Genomic DNA, 13,575 nt, shown 5'->3' with positions numbered 1-13,575 from the left:
CAAACTTAATCTGACCTGTTTTGGTTCCCCCTTTTTAAAGTGGGAGCAGCACTTTAAGTTTTTTCTAGGTTAAGAAATACATGAAAGAAAAGGTGCCTAAGCTGTCATGCTAGAACTCAGTACTGGCACAGTAGGACTGAAAAGTTAGCTGTGCATGATTGTCATTAAGTACCAGCCCAGACAGTTCCTTCATGGAAAGTGGGCTGGGTGGCCAGTCAGCCAAGTGTCTGCAATATCTAATTCACCTTATCATCACCATTGTTCAATTCTATAGCTATTCCTATAGTAATTTTCCACATCTCATAAGCTATAGAACCAATGAGAACATTGTCTCATTATTGTACATGGTCACAATCAACGAAGAAAAGATTGGGAAAAGGAAAAGTACAGCGCATATTTTTCATTTAGTTCTCAATTTTAATCCACTTCATCTTAAAACCTGGCAAGCTAATGAATCAGTTATTACCCCTAATAACTTCATCCTAAATAGGAAAGAAAATTAATTTTGATCTCAGAGTTGATTCTGATACCTAGCAAATGGAGAGTTTTGTTGAAATCCTGTGTTGTGGTGTCTTAAGGAAAGGAAGGGCACTGGCATCAGCAAGAAGGATGTTTGCCATTTTCACTATCCAGTTTTTCTTTTTTTTTTGGAACCGGGGATTGAATTCAGGCCCTTGTGCTTGCCAGGGAAGCGCTTATTCCACTGAGCTATCTCCCCGGCCTACTATCCAGTTTTAAAACTGAACCAGGAACATTACCTTCACCACCTGTTCTTCCATTCCAAATGACCAAAGCCAACATGATGGTTTTGCTCCTTAAGAATTAGCTTGCTCTGATATGGGGTGGGGAGCAAAAAGCACTGGGTTTGAACTTTGGGTTGGCTTCCTCTAGACATACTTTGCCATCAAGGCTGCTAAACTGCCCAGGGGTAGAAACTCTCCTGGGTGCCACCTGCATTAGTCACTTTCCTATTGCTGAGTGAAGTACCCAGCATCCTCAACATAAAGGAGGAGAGGTTTTGCTACAACAAACAGAAACACTTAAGGATTTGGAGGCAAATTTATTTAATGTTGACAAGCACTGATTGGGCTCATTCCCAACATATCAGGCCCAATCTCTGATGGTTTAGGTCTTTTGTATGATGCATAAGCCAGAAGTACAAACGTATGACAGAACAGCTTAGCCGTTCTTCTGATTAGCTGGTGGGGTGAGATCATCAGTTACAAAGGCTAGATTAGTGATCATTGGTTGCAATCAGACATCCTGCATGTTTGGTTACAGAGCTCAAGAAAGTAATTACAGAGCCACGAAGCAGCTACAGTGCTAGGTAGTTTCAAAAGGAACAAAGTTTCAAAGAGAACAGTTTCTCTTGCCCAGTCTTCCCCTTTCATTTTATTTTAGCTCGTGGTTTCAAGCATTCAGTCTCCACGTGGTGAGCTGGCTCCAGAACAGAAATGGCAGAGGGCACATTGAGGGGACTTTGCTTGACTCCTGCAGCCAGGTACAGGGAGGGAAGAGAGGAACCTGGAACAGGAGCACACCCTTTCAGGTCACAGTCTCATGAGCCACTCCTCTAATCAGTCCCCTCTCCACCCCATCCCCACGCCACGCGACATGTACACTTATCAATTCACTAACCCACTGATGAATACAGTGCCCACAATCTGGTCACCTTCCAAAAACCCACGTATGAACATATCAGACTTTTGGGGGACATTTTAGATGGAAGTATAACACTAGGTCAAGTCAGAAACAACAAGCTGTTTTATTACTAATACTATCTTTCTACCCAGTAGTTGTCTTTAGTGTTTGCATGAGGAATAATACTTGTGCCAGAAATAATGAAGAATATGGTAAAATACCTTAATCCAAACTTAGCTTGTAAATTTGTCTGGTTGGAAGTACCCTGTTTCCATGCTTTGACTTAGCCATATACCTTTTACTACTTCCACCAAATCTGGTTTTATGTCTATAGGTTATTGGCTTCAAAATATTTTTAAAAACCCTATAGATAAACCTATTTACATCTGAGAAATCTTTCTAGTACAAATATTTGCTTTGATCTACCACACCAATCCTTATAGAACAAAAATATCTTTGTAAATTTTAGGATGTATCTCAACTAAGACTTCACATGTCATTGCTTGGAAGTGGAAAGGATACACTGGTCCTAAAACCACACCTTTTTTCTTTTTTTTTTTTTTTTGGAAGGGTCTACAAGCTGTTCAGGGTCTCACTACTAGATTGGATTCATAGTGATCTGCCTGTTTACAGCCTCCCAAGAGCTGGGATTACAAGCATGCGCCAGCATGCCCAGTCTCAATTGGGCAAGGCTGACACTGCAGGCCCAGGGATTGAACCCCCTGCCCCTGTGCCTGCTTGTAGGTGCTTTAATCCATTGAGCTATTTGGCCGGCCAAGTCACACATGTTAAATGCCTTACAATATGAATATTTTAGTGCTTTAATATTTCTTGTTCCTTTGATATGATTCTTAACTGACAAGTGTGTGTGTGTGTGTGTGTGTGTGTGTGTGTACACACGTATATAGGTAAAACTCATTCAACAGAAATACCTGAAAGACCAGAGACTGCAAAGAGTTTGGTTCCAAAAGCTCCCCAAGCTCTCCAGATTCGCAGGCCCACCACACTTGGACACACAGTTGGAGAAGAGATGAGATATCCTGCCAGAGAAACACTAACCACTGAGATGCCTGCTGGACAGAGCAAGACCCCAGACATCAAGGAACAAGGAGAGTCTCTTGGCCTTGAGGACTCACAGACCACACACTACAGGCCGTGCAGCAGTGTGCTCTGCAGTGGGAGGCGGATCTGTACCATGGAAGGGAAGCTGAGGAAATGCAGCTGTCTGACAGATCATGGCAGAGAGTTCTGTGAGGAGGCACAGAACTCTATCCCTGGTTACATAGCCCTCAGCATAACCATGGCTTTGGCAGTGGTTCTGGTAGCTCTGGGAACACTTACATATTTTAGAAGAGTACATGAATTAAAACGGTGAGTAGCTGCTAATGCCTTCATGAAGATCTATATTCCAAGGAAGGCTTATAAAATAAGATTAGTAAGATTGAGGATATAAATCCACTCTAGAAATCTGTCCTCTGAGGAAGAACTTAGATGATGAAGTAGATTTATCTGTTACAGTGCCTGGAAAAGTACTAATTGAGACCATCTTTTTGAGTGAGACCTGAGACAAACAGTCCTGTATGGGGTAGGATGCATTTATGCGAATAAAACAGCCCTCAGTGCTAATGTCTACAGCATGAAATGAGCAGATCCTTTTTATATGAGGCAGTATAGTTCCAGTGATGGGAAGAAAATTTGTTCAGAGTTACTAGTTGGCTAGGAATTTCATAATACTGTAGCAGGTACCAGGTGTTATAGGCCACAGAAAGTATTTTCTCACAGTTCTGGAAACTAGAAATTTAAGGTCAGGATATCAGATTGATTTCTTCTGTAGATTTTTCCTTGTTTAGCCTGTAGATTGCTCATGTCTCCTATATCCTCTTTCTGTGCTATATTGGATTAGAAGTCACCCATTTATTTTACTTAATTGCCTCTGCAAAAACACATTCAGAATTATATGGGATTAGCTTTCAACATACAGAATTGGGGCAGTGGCAGAGGTTGCAGCTTAATCTATAAGTAGAGGTAAGGTAAAGAAACTCAGAGATAATTTAAAGTAAAGGCACTAAATGGTGTTCAAAAGCAAGAAATGCATTACAGAAACAAGGAAGAATAGCAAATGTTTCTGCCAATGTAAGACATACACCAAGAAGATAAAATTGAAGAAACTAGATATATTGAGAAAAGACATTAAGAGAAATAAAGAGAAATTAGAAGAAATAGATTGTTAAAGCTTCTAAAACTGTATCTCTGACCTGCCTTTACAAACTAAAGAAAAGGCCAGCATAATTAGCATGTCTGTTTCCAAGATAATGCTAGTTAATAGCTGACTAGTTAACATAAAAATGAAGAAAGGTGGTACTTCTTGGGTTCTGATTGTCACCTTGAGTCCTTCTGCTACAATCATCTGGTTTCTTAATTCACTGCTGTTCAGCTGTAACTTACTTGTCCTGGAATTTAATTTTCATTGACTTCAATCATTTGGTCTCCCCTAATGAAGAAGAGATACTATTTTGGAAGTTAAGTCAATGCCTACTAACAAATAAATTGATCAAGTATTACCCATCCAAGATCATTTTTCATTATTAGAGATAATACAAATAGGGCATAGTTTCTATCGCAATATAAAGGACAAGTTTCTAAATAGCATGAACTAAGATTCTGCCTCAAAGAACAACCCTTTTGCCTTTGTTTCTTTGAGTCTAGAAGATCATCGAGGAATTTGGCTTGTGATAAAGAGCGTAACCAAGAAGGGGAAAATCTAATGAATAGTGAAATCTTTGTCAATGAAGCTTATGATGAACAGGTATGTTGAGGAAGACTGGGAGGTTTTTCTGAGCCATCATTAAAGAATGACCTGTCTGAAAAATCCCAGCTGGGTCAAAGTCAAGGTTAACTTAAAGGGATTCTTATTGTTACTGAATGCTGTTATTATGCCTATGAAACTATTGCTCACTAACCTTTTTGTTCTTAGCTTGTTGGTTTGAAAAACTAACAATTAAACAAAGTAAATCATGTGAAATAGTAATCAAGAAATGTAATGTCTAGTGGACTTCCACAATGGGGTTGGCTTTGGACTGGGGTGAGGAGATGATACTAGGGTCAATCTTGGAACATAGACCTGCCTGCGTTCTCTGCCTGCGTTCTGCAATTTGGCGATCTCTGCATGTTTGCTTTGCTTTGAAGTAGTGTATGTCCTCCAACTTCTGCTCCCTTTTTCCACAGGAATTGCTAATGTCTTTGCAAACAGACTGACCTTATGGAAAAGAAGCTGAAATATTCCAATAAAATTGTTTACATATTTTATTGTGTACCGTCTAATCTTCTTTAACATTTTGGGGAAAGTGGTAATTACTAGTTAAAACAATGGCTTTAAATTGTAGGAGATCATCTGGGGGGTTTTTAGTAGGTTTCAGAAAATCAAATATCCGTAAGTACAGTTGGAGGTCAGTTCAATCTTGTGTAGTTTAGGCTGTAGTTCACCCTCAAAAGTCTTGTAATCTAGGATTCCTGGTCCAGTCAGAAACTCTGGAGTTATATGTTGGCTCTGACAGTAACTTTGAGCTAGTGGATCCCCTGGATCTCTTCATTTACCAAGGACAGTGCTGTCTGCACCCCTTGGGATGGAAGCAGGTTCCTGCAGAGTGGCAGGTGCTTGGATGTTACTTTCCTACTATTCTCTCTCAGGGAAATTTCACTAAGCTAATACTTCTTTCTGCTGAGAATTTATAACAGGTGTTTTTCTTAATTGTTGTCATTTTGAAATGAATAGAACAAGTGAATATACTTTATATATACAGAAGTTCACACACATGATTTGCCTAATGGCTATTTTTTTTTTAAAGAAGTATGTGGATACCACAGTCAGTCAGGAACACAGCACAGATGTGCACCAGGATTCATCTCTATGAGCTCTTGGCTCCTGCTTTGTCTTGTTATTACACTATTCGCACCAATGCAAGGAAACAGAGACACTGACTCTGTGGTGGGAGACAGTGTAACAAAGCAGGAATATGGTGGGAAAATTTACTGGATCAACCTTGGTTATAGGGTTGCTAAATCTGTATCCCCGTATGCCCGGTACTAGAAATTGGCTTTACAAAAAGCTACATTTCAGCATGGGACAAATGGGATGAAAATGTAAAAATGACTGCGTCTTGCTAAATATACTAACTGAATCAAATAACATGAATCTAAGTTGCAATGAACTCAATTTCATGGGAATTTTTTTTTTTTTTTTTTGCTTGAATTGTTTCTAGATTTTTCATGTAATTTACTGTCCTACAGAATGAATTTGTGGAGAAAAAAAAAAGAATGAATTTGTGAGGGTTTCCAAGCATGAGGAGTTCTGGGCTTTAGTACTGTGGGTAAAAGATAAAATAAACAGTATTTTTCAAAGAAGTATAAAAAATTTTAAGTAAAGCTGAACTTGGAAAGAGCAGATGTGAAGAAAGCACCTTTCCTGAAGACTCTGAGCTGTGTGTCTGTGGTTGAGGGCCTAAGCAAATATCAAGTCACTGGAGAGGCTTAACTGTCTGAGCAAAGCCTGTTTGGCTCCCCCATGCCCTGCTGTACCCTTTCCTGTGCAGAGAGTATGAGCTTTCTCCTTCTACCTCACCCAACACATAGCCAGTGGCCAGTTTTGCTCGTAGGAAGGCTCCACCTCCCAACCCATACAAAATGTATAAAATTACTCAAAAGTAGGTATGAATGGTGTACAATAATATCACCACTTTTCTGGACAGTGTGGTGTTATCAAGGTCTATCAGATCTTAAGCCTTGTTTCTACCAGCCATCCAGGACTTGTGCTTGGGCTTCTTCAGGTGGCTGCTACAGGCTCTGCGTGGAATCTTACTCTAAGCCCGTGTCTCTATTCTGTAAGTCCAATTTCCAGTTCAGTTACATTCTCTTTAGGAAACAAATGGGAAAGGTCATGGAAAGTGAGAGCGATGCACTGAGGGCTACATTTTATTTTATTTTATTTTATTTTATTTTATTTTATTTTATTTTATTTTATTTTATTTTATTTGCGGAACAGGGGATTGAACTCAGGCCCTTGTGCTTGCCAGGGAAGCACTTACTCCACTGAATCATCTCCCTGGCCCTGAGGTCTACATTTTAATCTGGGGGTGGCTCATGGAATTCAGACACAGAGAAATAGAATATGGAGCTGGTGGCTCTCAGCCCAACCACTATTATTACAGGTCATCAGCTTCCCCAGCCTTTCCTGCTCAAGGTGCATTCCTTCTCAGCTTCACCTGTCACCCTCAGAAGATTGTTAATGAAGCCCTTTGGTAGTATCTAAGTAGACTTTCCAGTATTACACACAAGAAAGCAGATTGAGCAGGAGCCAGGCCTACACCCAAGACATAAGTCACATGAGCAATAGAACAATATTGTGACTTCTGTTAGGCTCCCTCGGCCTAGGGGTGAGTGGAAGCTCTTTGGAAGCCACTGGCATGGATGCCATTCATGATGGCAGGAAACAAGTAGCAGGGGACTTGCCACCTAAGTGACAAAGGTAATTGTTCCCTATAAAAAGCATGTGCTTACCCTCTTCTCAGGTTCTCTTGCACCTAAGAGTCCCAGGTGGCTCTATAAATGGGGCTGCTGGCTCCACTGCTTGCCAGTCTGTGTAGCCTGAGCAGGCCAATTGGACAAGGGCTATGGAGCAACACTCAATCAGGTCTGAAGCCGATCTCTCCACACCCCCCACTGAAGAGCCAGAGCCCATAGCCAGCCTTGCCACCCCTCCAAACCTTGGCTATATTTTCCAGGATTCAAAGAAGTCAAGCTTGGTTTTCATGGTTTTCGGTTCTGCCTAATAATGGTCGATGACTAGAGGAGACCATTTTAACGTGGGCAGTGAGGAGACAGGAATGGGTGGAGGTTTTTGGGAAGATTGGGTAAGAATTTCCAAGAAGGTTTTAGATGAAGTAAGAACTGAATCACGTATCTTCCTTCCTTCCTACACAGAGAAAAAGAACTCATCTATAGTGACTTTGCCCTTAGGTTTGGGGGCCAGTGGCATGTCACCTTCTTTAGTGACATGTCACCTTCTTTATAGGTGGCAAACTGAGCATGAGAAGAAGAAGCAATTGTGTACAGAACAAGCTTTTAGAAGTAGCTCTTACAAGTGGCTACGCAGCTCAATGATAAGCACTTGCTTAGCATGTATGAGTGCCTGGGTTTGCTGGCAAAAATCAAAGTAACTTTATTAAATTAATAGGTATAGAAAGTGGTCGTATTCATGCCAGTGCTAAAAATAAACACAAATTATATTTTACTTCCAGTTTAGAGGTAGAACAAAAACAGCAAAAATTAAGCCATGTGTGATAGGATCAAATGTGACACCTCTAAGTTGATGTGGGTAGGAGGTAGTTCAGGGTGTGGATATATGTAGGAAAGTAACCAGGATGAAAACTTAGCCCTTGGCCAAATTGTAAAGGTCATAGAAACTAAGCTGAGGGGATGACACATTGAAGAAGCTCCTGAGGGGTCATCTTCCCTTTAAAGATGAATGACAGAATTTTGTTTCAAGAAGGTCAGACTAGAGACATCAGGTGGGTTGAGTAGAAAATTTTCTGTCCCTCCTGAGACTGACAAGTCGCTGAGGTTTTAGCGTCTCATCTGCATACTGCATGGTAGAGCTGTCTATACGCTGGCAGAAGAGAACGCTCTCAGCAGCTACTCATACATCATATTGTTTATATTTGACCAGGTTCCTTTTCAAAGAAGCTATTGGGCGAATAACAGGTAAATGACAAGATCTGCTCAGCCCTATAAAAACATACTGCCCCCTTCTTGTCCTAGCCATTGTATTCTAGAATGAAGAAGAAGCAAAATATGCATGGGAACTTGGAGACTGCTGCTCCCTCTGCCTAGTGTGGTCCCATTCCCCTTCTTACAGTCTTCTCAGATCTTTTTTCTCCATCCTTTGCTGTTGGTTTACTGTTCATCCTTTTATTGTATACAACCTCTTGAGCTAGAGTACTACAGGGCAGGACCTAAGACATTCTTGTTTTCCATGGTGCCTAGAGACAGGCTAGTGAAATGCCAGGTGTCCAAACCCTTACTCATTGAATCATCTAAGGAACAAGGAGCAGAGCAGTTGCCAAAGCAGTCCTACAGCACCTCCTTCGGTCTGGTCAGTAGATAAACAGCTCATTCCTTCTTAGAGAGCACGCCTTCAGAGGAAAGGACCCCGGGCAATATGCAGTGTGGAAAGTGGTAAAGCGTTTTCAGGTCCAGCTTCTCAGGTCTCTACACAGTAATCTTGCAGAGATTCCATGTGTTCCATGAGGGTGCAAGCCTCTCATGATGGTTCTAGTGAGTTGTGATGGTCGGCATGGCTGGGAATGACTTGAGACCACGTTACTCCACATCAGGTTCACTGCAAGAGGCAGTGACTTGGCCATCCAGGGTCATGTTGAACATTAATTCCCATTCACAGCAGGACTCCAGGGACTCTACATTCCCCAGCATCTTGTGTCTCAGGGCTACTGTCAGTATTTGCTGCTGTAGCAGAGACTTAACTCTCAGACTTAAAAAAGATCCCAGCCTGTTTCAGGAGTCTTTCCATACTGTCCGCAACATTTGTAGAACAAAAAACAATCTGTATTTCTTAAAGGAATTTTATTTTTATTGATAGGACAAAATAGATTTTTACCTTTCATTGAGCAAATCTCAAGTATGAAAGTGTTTTCATATAAGCCTGTGCAGTGTCATTGAAGAGGAGAAGGGGAAAACATGGAAAACATTAGTTTTGTTTTTACCAAAAATTTTCTGGAAATATTTGGAACCATGAGGCTTGACACAGTTCTTGCTAAAATCCTGGCATCTTTGCATTGTTGCCTACGTCCTGACTATTCAGGCCCTTAATTGCTGCTCTTGGGGTTGTTAGCTGAAACGACCAGAGCTGCCTCCTATCCATTCTGGTTTGCCACAGTAACAAATCGAATTCTGGATTAGGTGGCCAGTAATGAAGTCTTATTAGAAGCTGCCAGTTGCGATGGAGGTGAAGGGAGACAGTCTCAGCAAAAACCTTGCGGCTCTTATGTGTGGTCCACAGGCCCTGGGCATTGGCAGAGGCATTAGTAGTATCTCCAGGGAGCCACTTGAGAAAAAGTTTCAGGGACTCCAGGACAACGGAGGCAAACCTATGGTACCCATGCTGCAGCTGGCTGATAGCAGCAAAACCTGTGAAAGGCTCACCATCCCTGCTCTAGATCCACAACATCAGAATCTGCATTTGAAAACAGCGCAAAGTGGCACACCCGCCCAAGTCTAAATGTCCAGGTGATTCCACTGCAAAGTGACAAGGATGCAGATGTATATTACCTTGCCAGAGCCTGTATGGTTTACTTAGCTCCACTGTAGCTTTCTATTAGTAGGGATTACTGCACTGAGGGTTTCTCCTTCCAAAGAGCAGGTTTGTTTGTGTCTTCTCTGAGACAGGGCTTCACGATGCAGCTCAGGCTGGTCCTGAACTCACTTTGTTGCCCAGGCTAGCCTCAAACCCAGTGATCCTCCTGCCTCAGCCTCCCGAGTGCTGGGATTTCAGGCATGCTCCACTATGTCAGACTCTGAAGGGCAGGCTCTATGGATGAGATTCAGTTCAGTTAAAGGTACCTTTAAATCAACCACTTGCAGTGAAAGCCAGCCCTCCTGGCCCAGTAGTGCCTCTCTTGAAGCAGAGAACTGCCTGCCTACCTGAGACCTAAGACTTCAAGTACCACTGCCAAAAGAGGAAAAGATTTCTACTCTCACCTCAAGTGAAAACTGGTGCTTCTACTTTTTTTTTTTTTTTTGAATGGACTGTGCTTTGCAGAGTACACAGCATGCTTCTGAAAACAAAGCAATCTTGGTTTTAAGTGGGGCCTTCTGGCCACTTTTCTTAATCTGATTTGTAATCTAATAGGAAAGTTTGCAAAAGTCTGAGTGCTAAATTTCACAGACAGTGCCCAGGCAGATAGAAAACTGTTAAAGGAATACTACAACTCCCAGAAGGTTTTGCTAGAGACAAAAACACTTTTGTGAGAATACTAAAATGAATTGTTTTACATTTTTATTCATAAATAAAAGATATCCATATGTACTTTAACCAAACATCACTAAGAGGTTCTAATTTGTATAAATAGTAAATCTATAGCCCTGTATCCAGGGCAAGGAATCCAAGAAATAGAACAATAAAATGTCAGTGTCTTCATTTTCCTGGTTATTGGAAGAAAAACTCTTGAATAACCTCAACTTTCACACCAAGGTAAGTGAAAAGAAAGATAAATCCTACTTATGCACGAAGAAGGGTGGACACCAGTACACCAAATTATTGCATTCTGTAAACGAGAATAAAACTGGTGGCATTTGCAGGGCTCTGCTTTTAGGAGCCTTCTGAGATAAATACACGGGCCTTTTGAGAGTCTGCGTGACAAAGGAGCAATAAAATAGGGAAAATGCAATAATTATATCTCATCAACATTTTAAAACACTGTAGTTTCCAGGCTTGTGAGCCTTTATTTGCTGATTTCAACTTTTGTAACTGTCCCTGGTCAACACGACACACACACTGCCCTTTCTTGATCTCCTTCGGCAAGAAAATAGGAGCACCGGTTAGTCTGTAAGAGGACCCAATCCCTCTGGAGAAGAAAACAAAGCTCTGTAAAAATCAAACCGAACCCAAGCTGAACTAATCCTCCAGGACTCCGGCCGCTGGGAAGGAGGCTCGCTGTAAGGTCTTCCAACTCTGAGCCGGGCGGTAACAGCCTGCTTGCTGTACCTTCGTTCCAAGTTGAACAGGGCAGGGAGGGAAGCTGATCACCCTCGGACCCGCGCTGAGCCCAGAGCCTGTGCGGAGCAAGCAGAGGTGGGCCGCGGCGTCTACAGGTCCGAGTCGCAGGGCAGCGAACTGTGGCAGGGCCGGGTGCTGCGCGAGGAGGCGCTCTGGGAGGCGGCCGCCTGCTCCCGCTCCCCGGCCAGCACGTCCACCGGGTTGGTGTAGGCCCTGGGCGGCGGCCGCGGCATGGGGAAGCCGACCCTGGGCTTGGCGGCGGTGTGGCGCTCGGCGGGCGGCGGGCGGTGCTGTCCCTCGCTGTAGTACTTTATGGCCGGGGTCAGCGCGGGTTCGGGCCAGTCCACGTAGACCGTGCTGATGCTGCTGCGCCGCGGGCCGGCGGGGGACGCCTTGCGGCAGCGCTGGCACCGCTCCTCGCACCAGGGCGCGAAACTGAGCGCTAGGGAGAAGCCGCCCAGCAGCAGCAAGCAGCTGCCCAGGTAGCCCAGCACCAGACTGTAGCTGACCTGCATCGTGACCGGGCTGGCAGGGCCGGGCAGGACCTCGCGGTCCCGCAGGAAGTGGCTGTACCAAGACACCGGGACAAGGCTGAAGAGGCCCGCGACGAAGAGCGCGACACCGGAGAGGCCGGCCAGCGCGAAGTGCGGCTCGTCCTGCCAGCAGCGCACGCCGAGGGTCGCCAGCAGCAGCCCCAGCCCAGTGGTGGCCAGCGACGTGACCATGAGGCCGCGGGCCCCGCGCACGGGCTGCGAGGAGAAGTAGCCCCACTCGTCGTGCTGGCCGCACTGGCGCTCGCGGCTGCTCTGCTCCAGGCACATGTCCCACAAGCCCTGGTACAGGACGGTGTCCACCGGCTTGTCCAGGAAGCCCGTGGCCAGGCGCCAGCCGGGGGCCAGCGTGCTGACCAGGTTGAGCAGCAGCCCGCAAGGCGTGAGCACCATGCCCAGCGTCATCACCGCGGGCGTCCGCATCCCGGCCCCGCCGCACCTGCACCGCGCTGCTCCGCGCGGGGCTCCAGGGCCAGACTGGGACGCGCTGCGCGGCTGGCTCGGGCCCTCGCTCTGCACTCCCGGCCCGCCCCGCCCTCACTGTCCCTAATCGAAACCTGCTGCTGGGCGGGTCTCACCGAAACCGCCCTCCTGGAGCTAGGTCCAGCCCAGCCCATGGGCGGGGCGCTCGGCCCTCGGGCTCGGACAGTCCGCGAACCTGCAGAAGTCGCCCCGCCCCTGAGTCGCGGGCGCTCCAGTTGGGCCCGGGCCGGTAGGTAGGACTTGAAGAAGAAAGAGGCGGTGCTACGGCTTCCGCCCTAGCACCTCCTGGCTGTGCAGTTTCGGGTACTTCGCAGACCTCGGTTAGCCAAGTTTTTCTCCGGCCTGGCCTGTGGGGCCTGCAAGTATTGACTCCCTAGCTCTCAGCCGCTGTCCTACTCCTGCACAAGCTTCTCTGCTTTGCACCCTGTTCCGGCAAGCACGGATGGGTGCGAACCTGGAGCTTCCAGGTAGAGAAGCGGGTCTCCAAATGTAGCGCTTGTGTCAATTGTTTACCAAGCTTTGTTCAGTTTGTCGAATAAGGGCTCCAGAGCCCGGATTTAAGCTTAACTCGAAGGAATCACAGCGAATGTATTTCTGGGTTGAGAACACAGTTAAAAAAGATATTGTTCTTCCAATCTGTAAAAGACTTTGAAAAAGGGGGGGGGGGAGAAGGGGTGAGGGCTGGGAAATGTTGGTGGGTGTCCTGTTTCACATACTGTGGCCTTTCCTGGGCTTTAGGCTGTCTTACTACTCCGGATTGTAGAAAAGCTGTACTGTTTTGCCCGTGGATATATAGGTGGAATCTCTCCACTGTAATATAATTGATTATTTCCCAATGGATGTGTTCGACTTCGACACTAGTTTATAAATTTAACACTCCAGTTTGCCTACATATGTATTCTTTGCATTCTCCTTTGGCACATACGATCACACTTTTCCTGGTGAAAAAAAAAATGAGTTGAAATATTTGGCATTTGTTCTCCATTTGGCAGTCCTGGGTTTTCTATAAAAAATTACTGAACATTTTGTATTGATTTTTCCATGTTTCTTACAATGGAAGTGTATTATCTTTAAAATGGTTAGAAATAAAACTTTCTAAAAATAAAAAAGTTG

The 13,575-nt window shown here is 44.6% G+C and overlaps 1 protein-coding gene and 1 pseudogene across 1 annotated transcript; one reads left to right on the top strand and one right to left on the bottom strand.

Annotated features, from left to right (window-relative positions):
* The window catches only part of LOC105742457, a 187,428-nt pseudogene that overhangs the window by 108,811 nt on the left and 65,042 nt on the right, over nucleotides 1–13,575 (top strand).
* Nucleotides 11,115–12,502, bottom strand: Cldn23 (claudin 23). Its single transcript, XM_004633282.2, has one exon. The coding sequence runs from the start codon at nucleotides 12,400–12,402 to the stop codon at nucleotides 11,518–11,520; it is 885 nt and encodes a 294-aa protein (XP_004633339.1). The 5' UTR covers nucleotides 12,403–12,502; the 3' UTR covers nucleotides 11,115–11,517.

Source organism: Octodon degus, unplaced genomic scaffold (genome assembly GCF_000260255.1).
Source record: "Octodon degus isolate 3935 unplaced genomic scaffold, OctDeg1.0 scaffold00053, whole genome shotgun sequence".
NCBI classification, from domain to species: domain Eukaryota; kingdom Metazoa; phylum Chordata; class Mammalia; order Rodentia; family Octodontidae; genus Octodon; species Octodon degus.
This window is presented reverse-complemented; position numbering and strand designations above follow the sequence as displayed.

Coding starts and splice junctions, on each gene's coding strand:
- Cldn23 (XM_004633282.2), bottom strand. CDS start 12,402: ATGCGGACGCCCGCGGTGATGACGCTGGGCATGGTGCTCACGCCTTGC.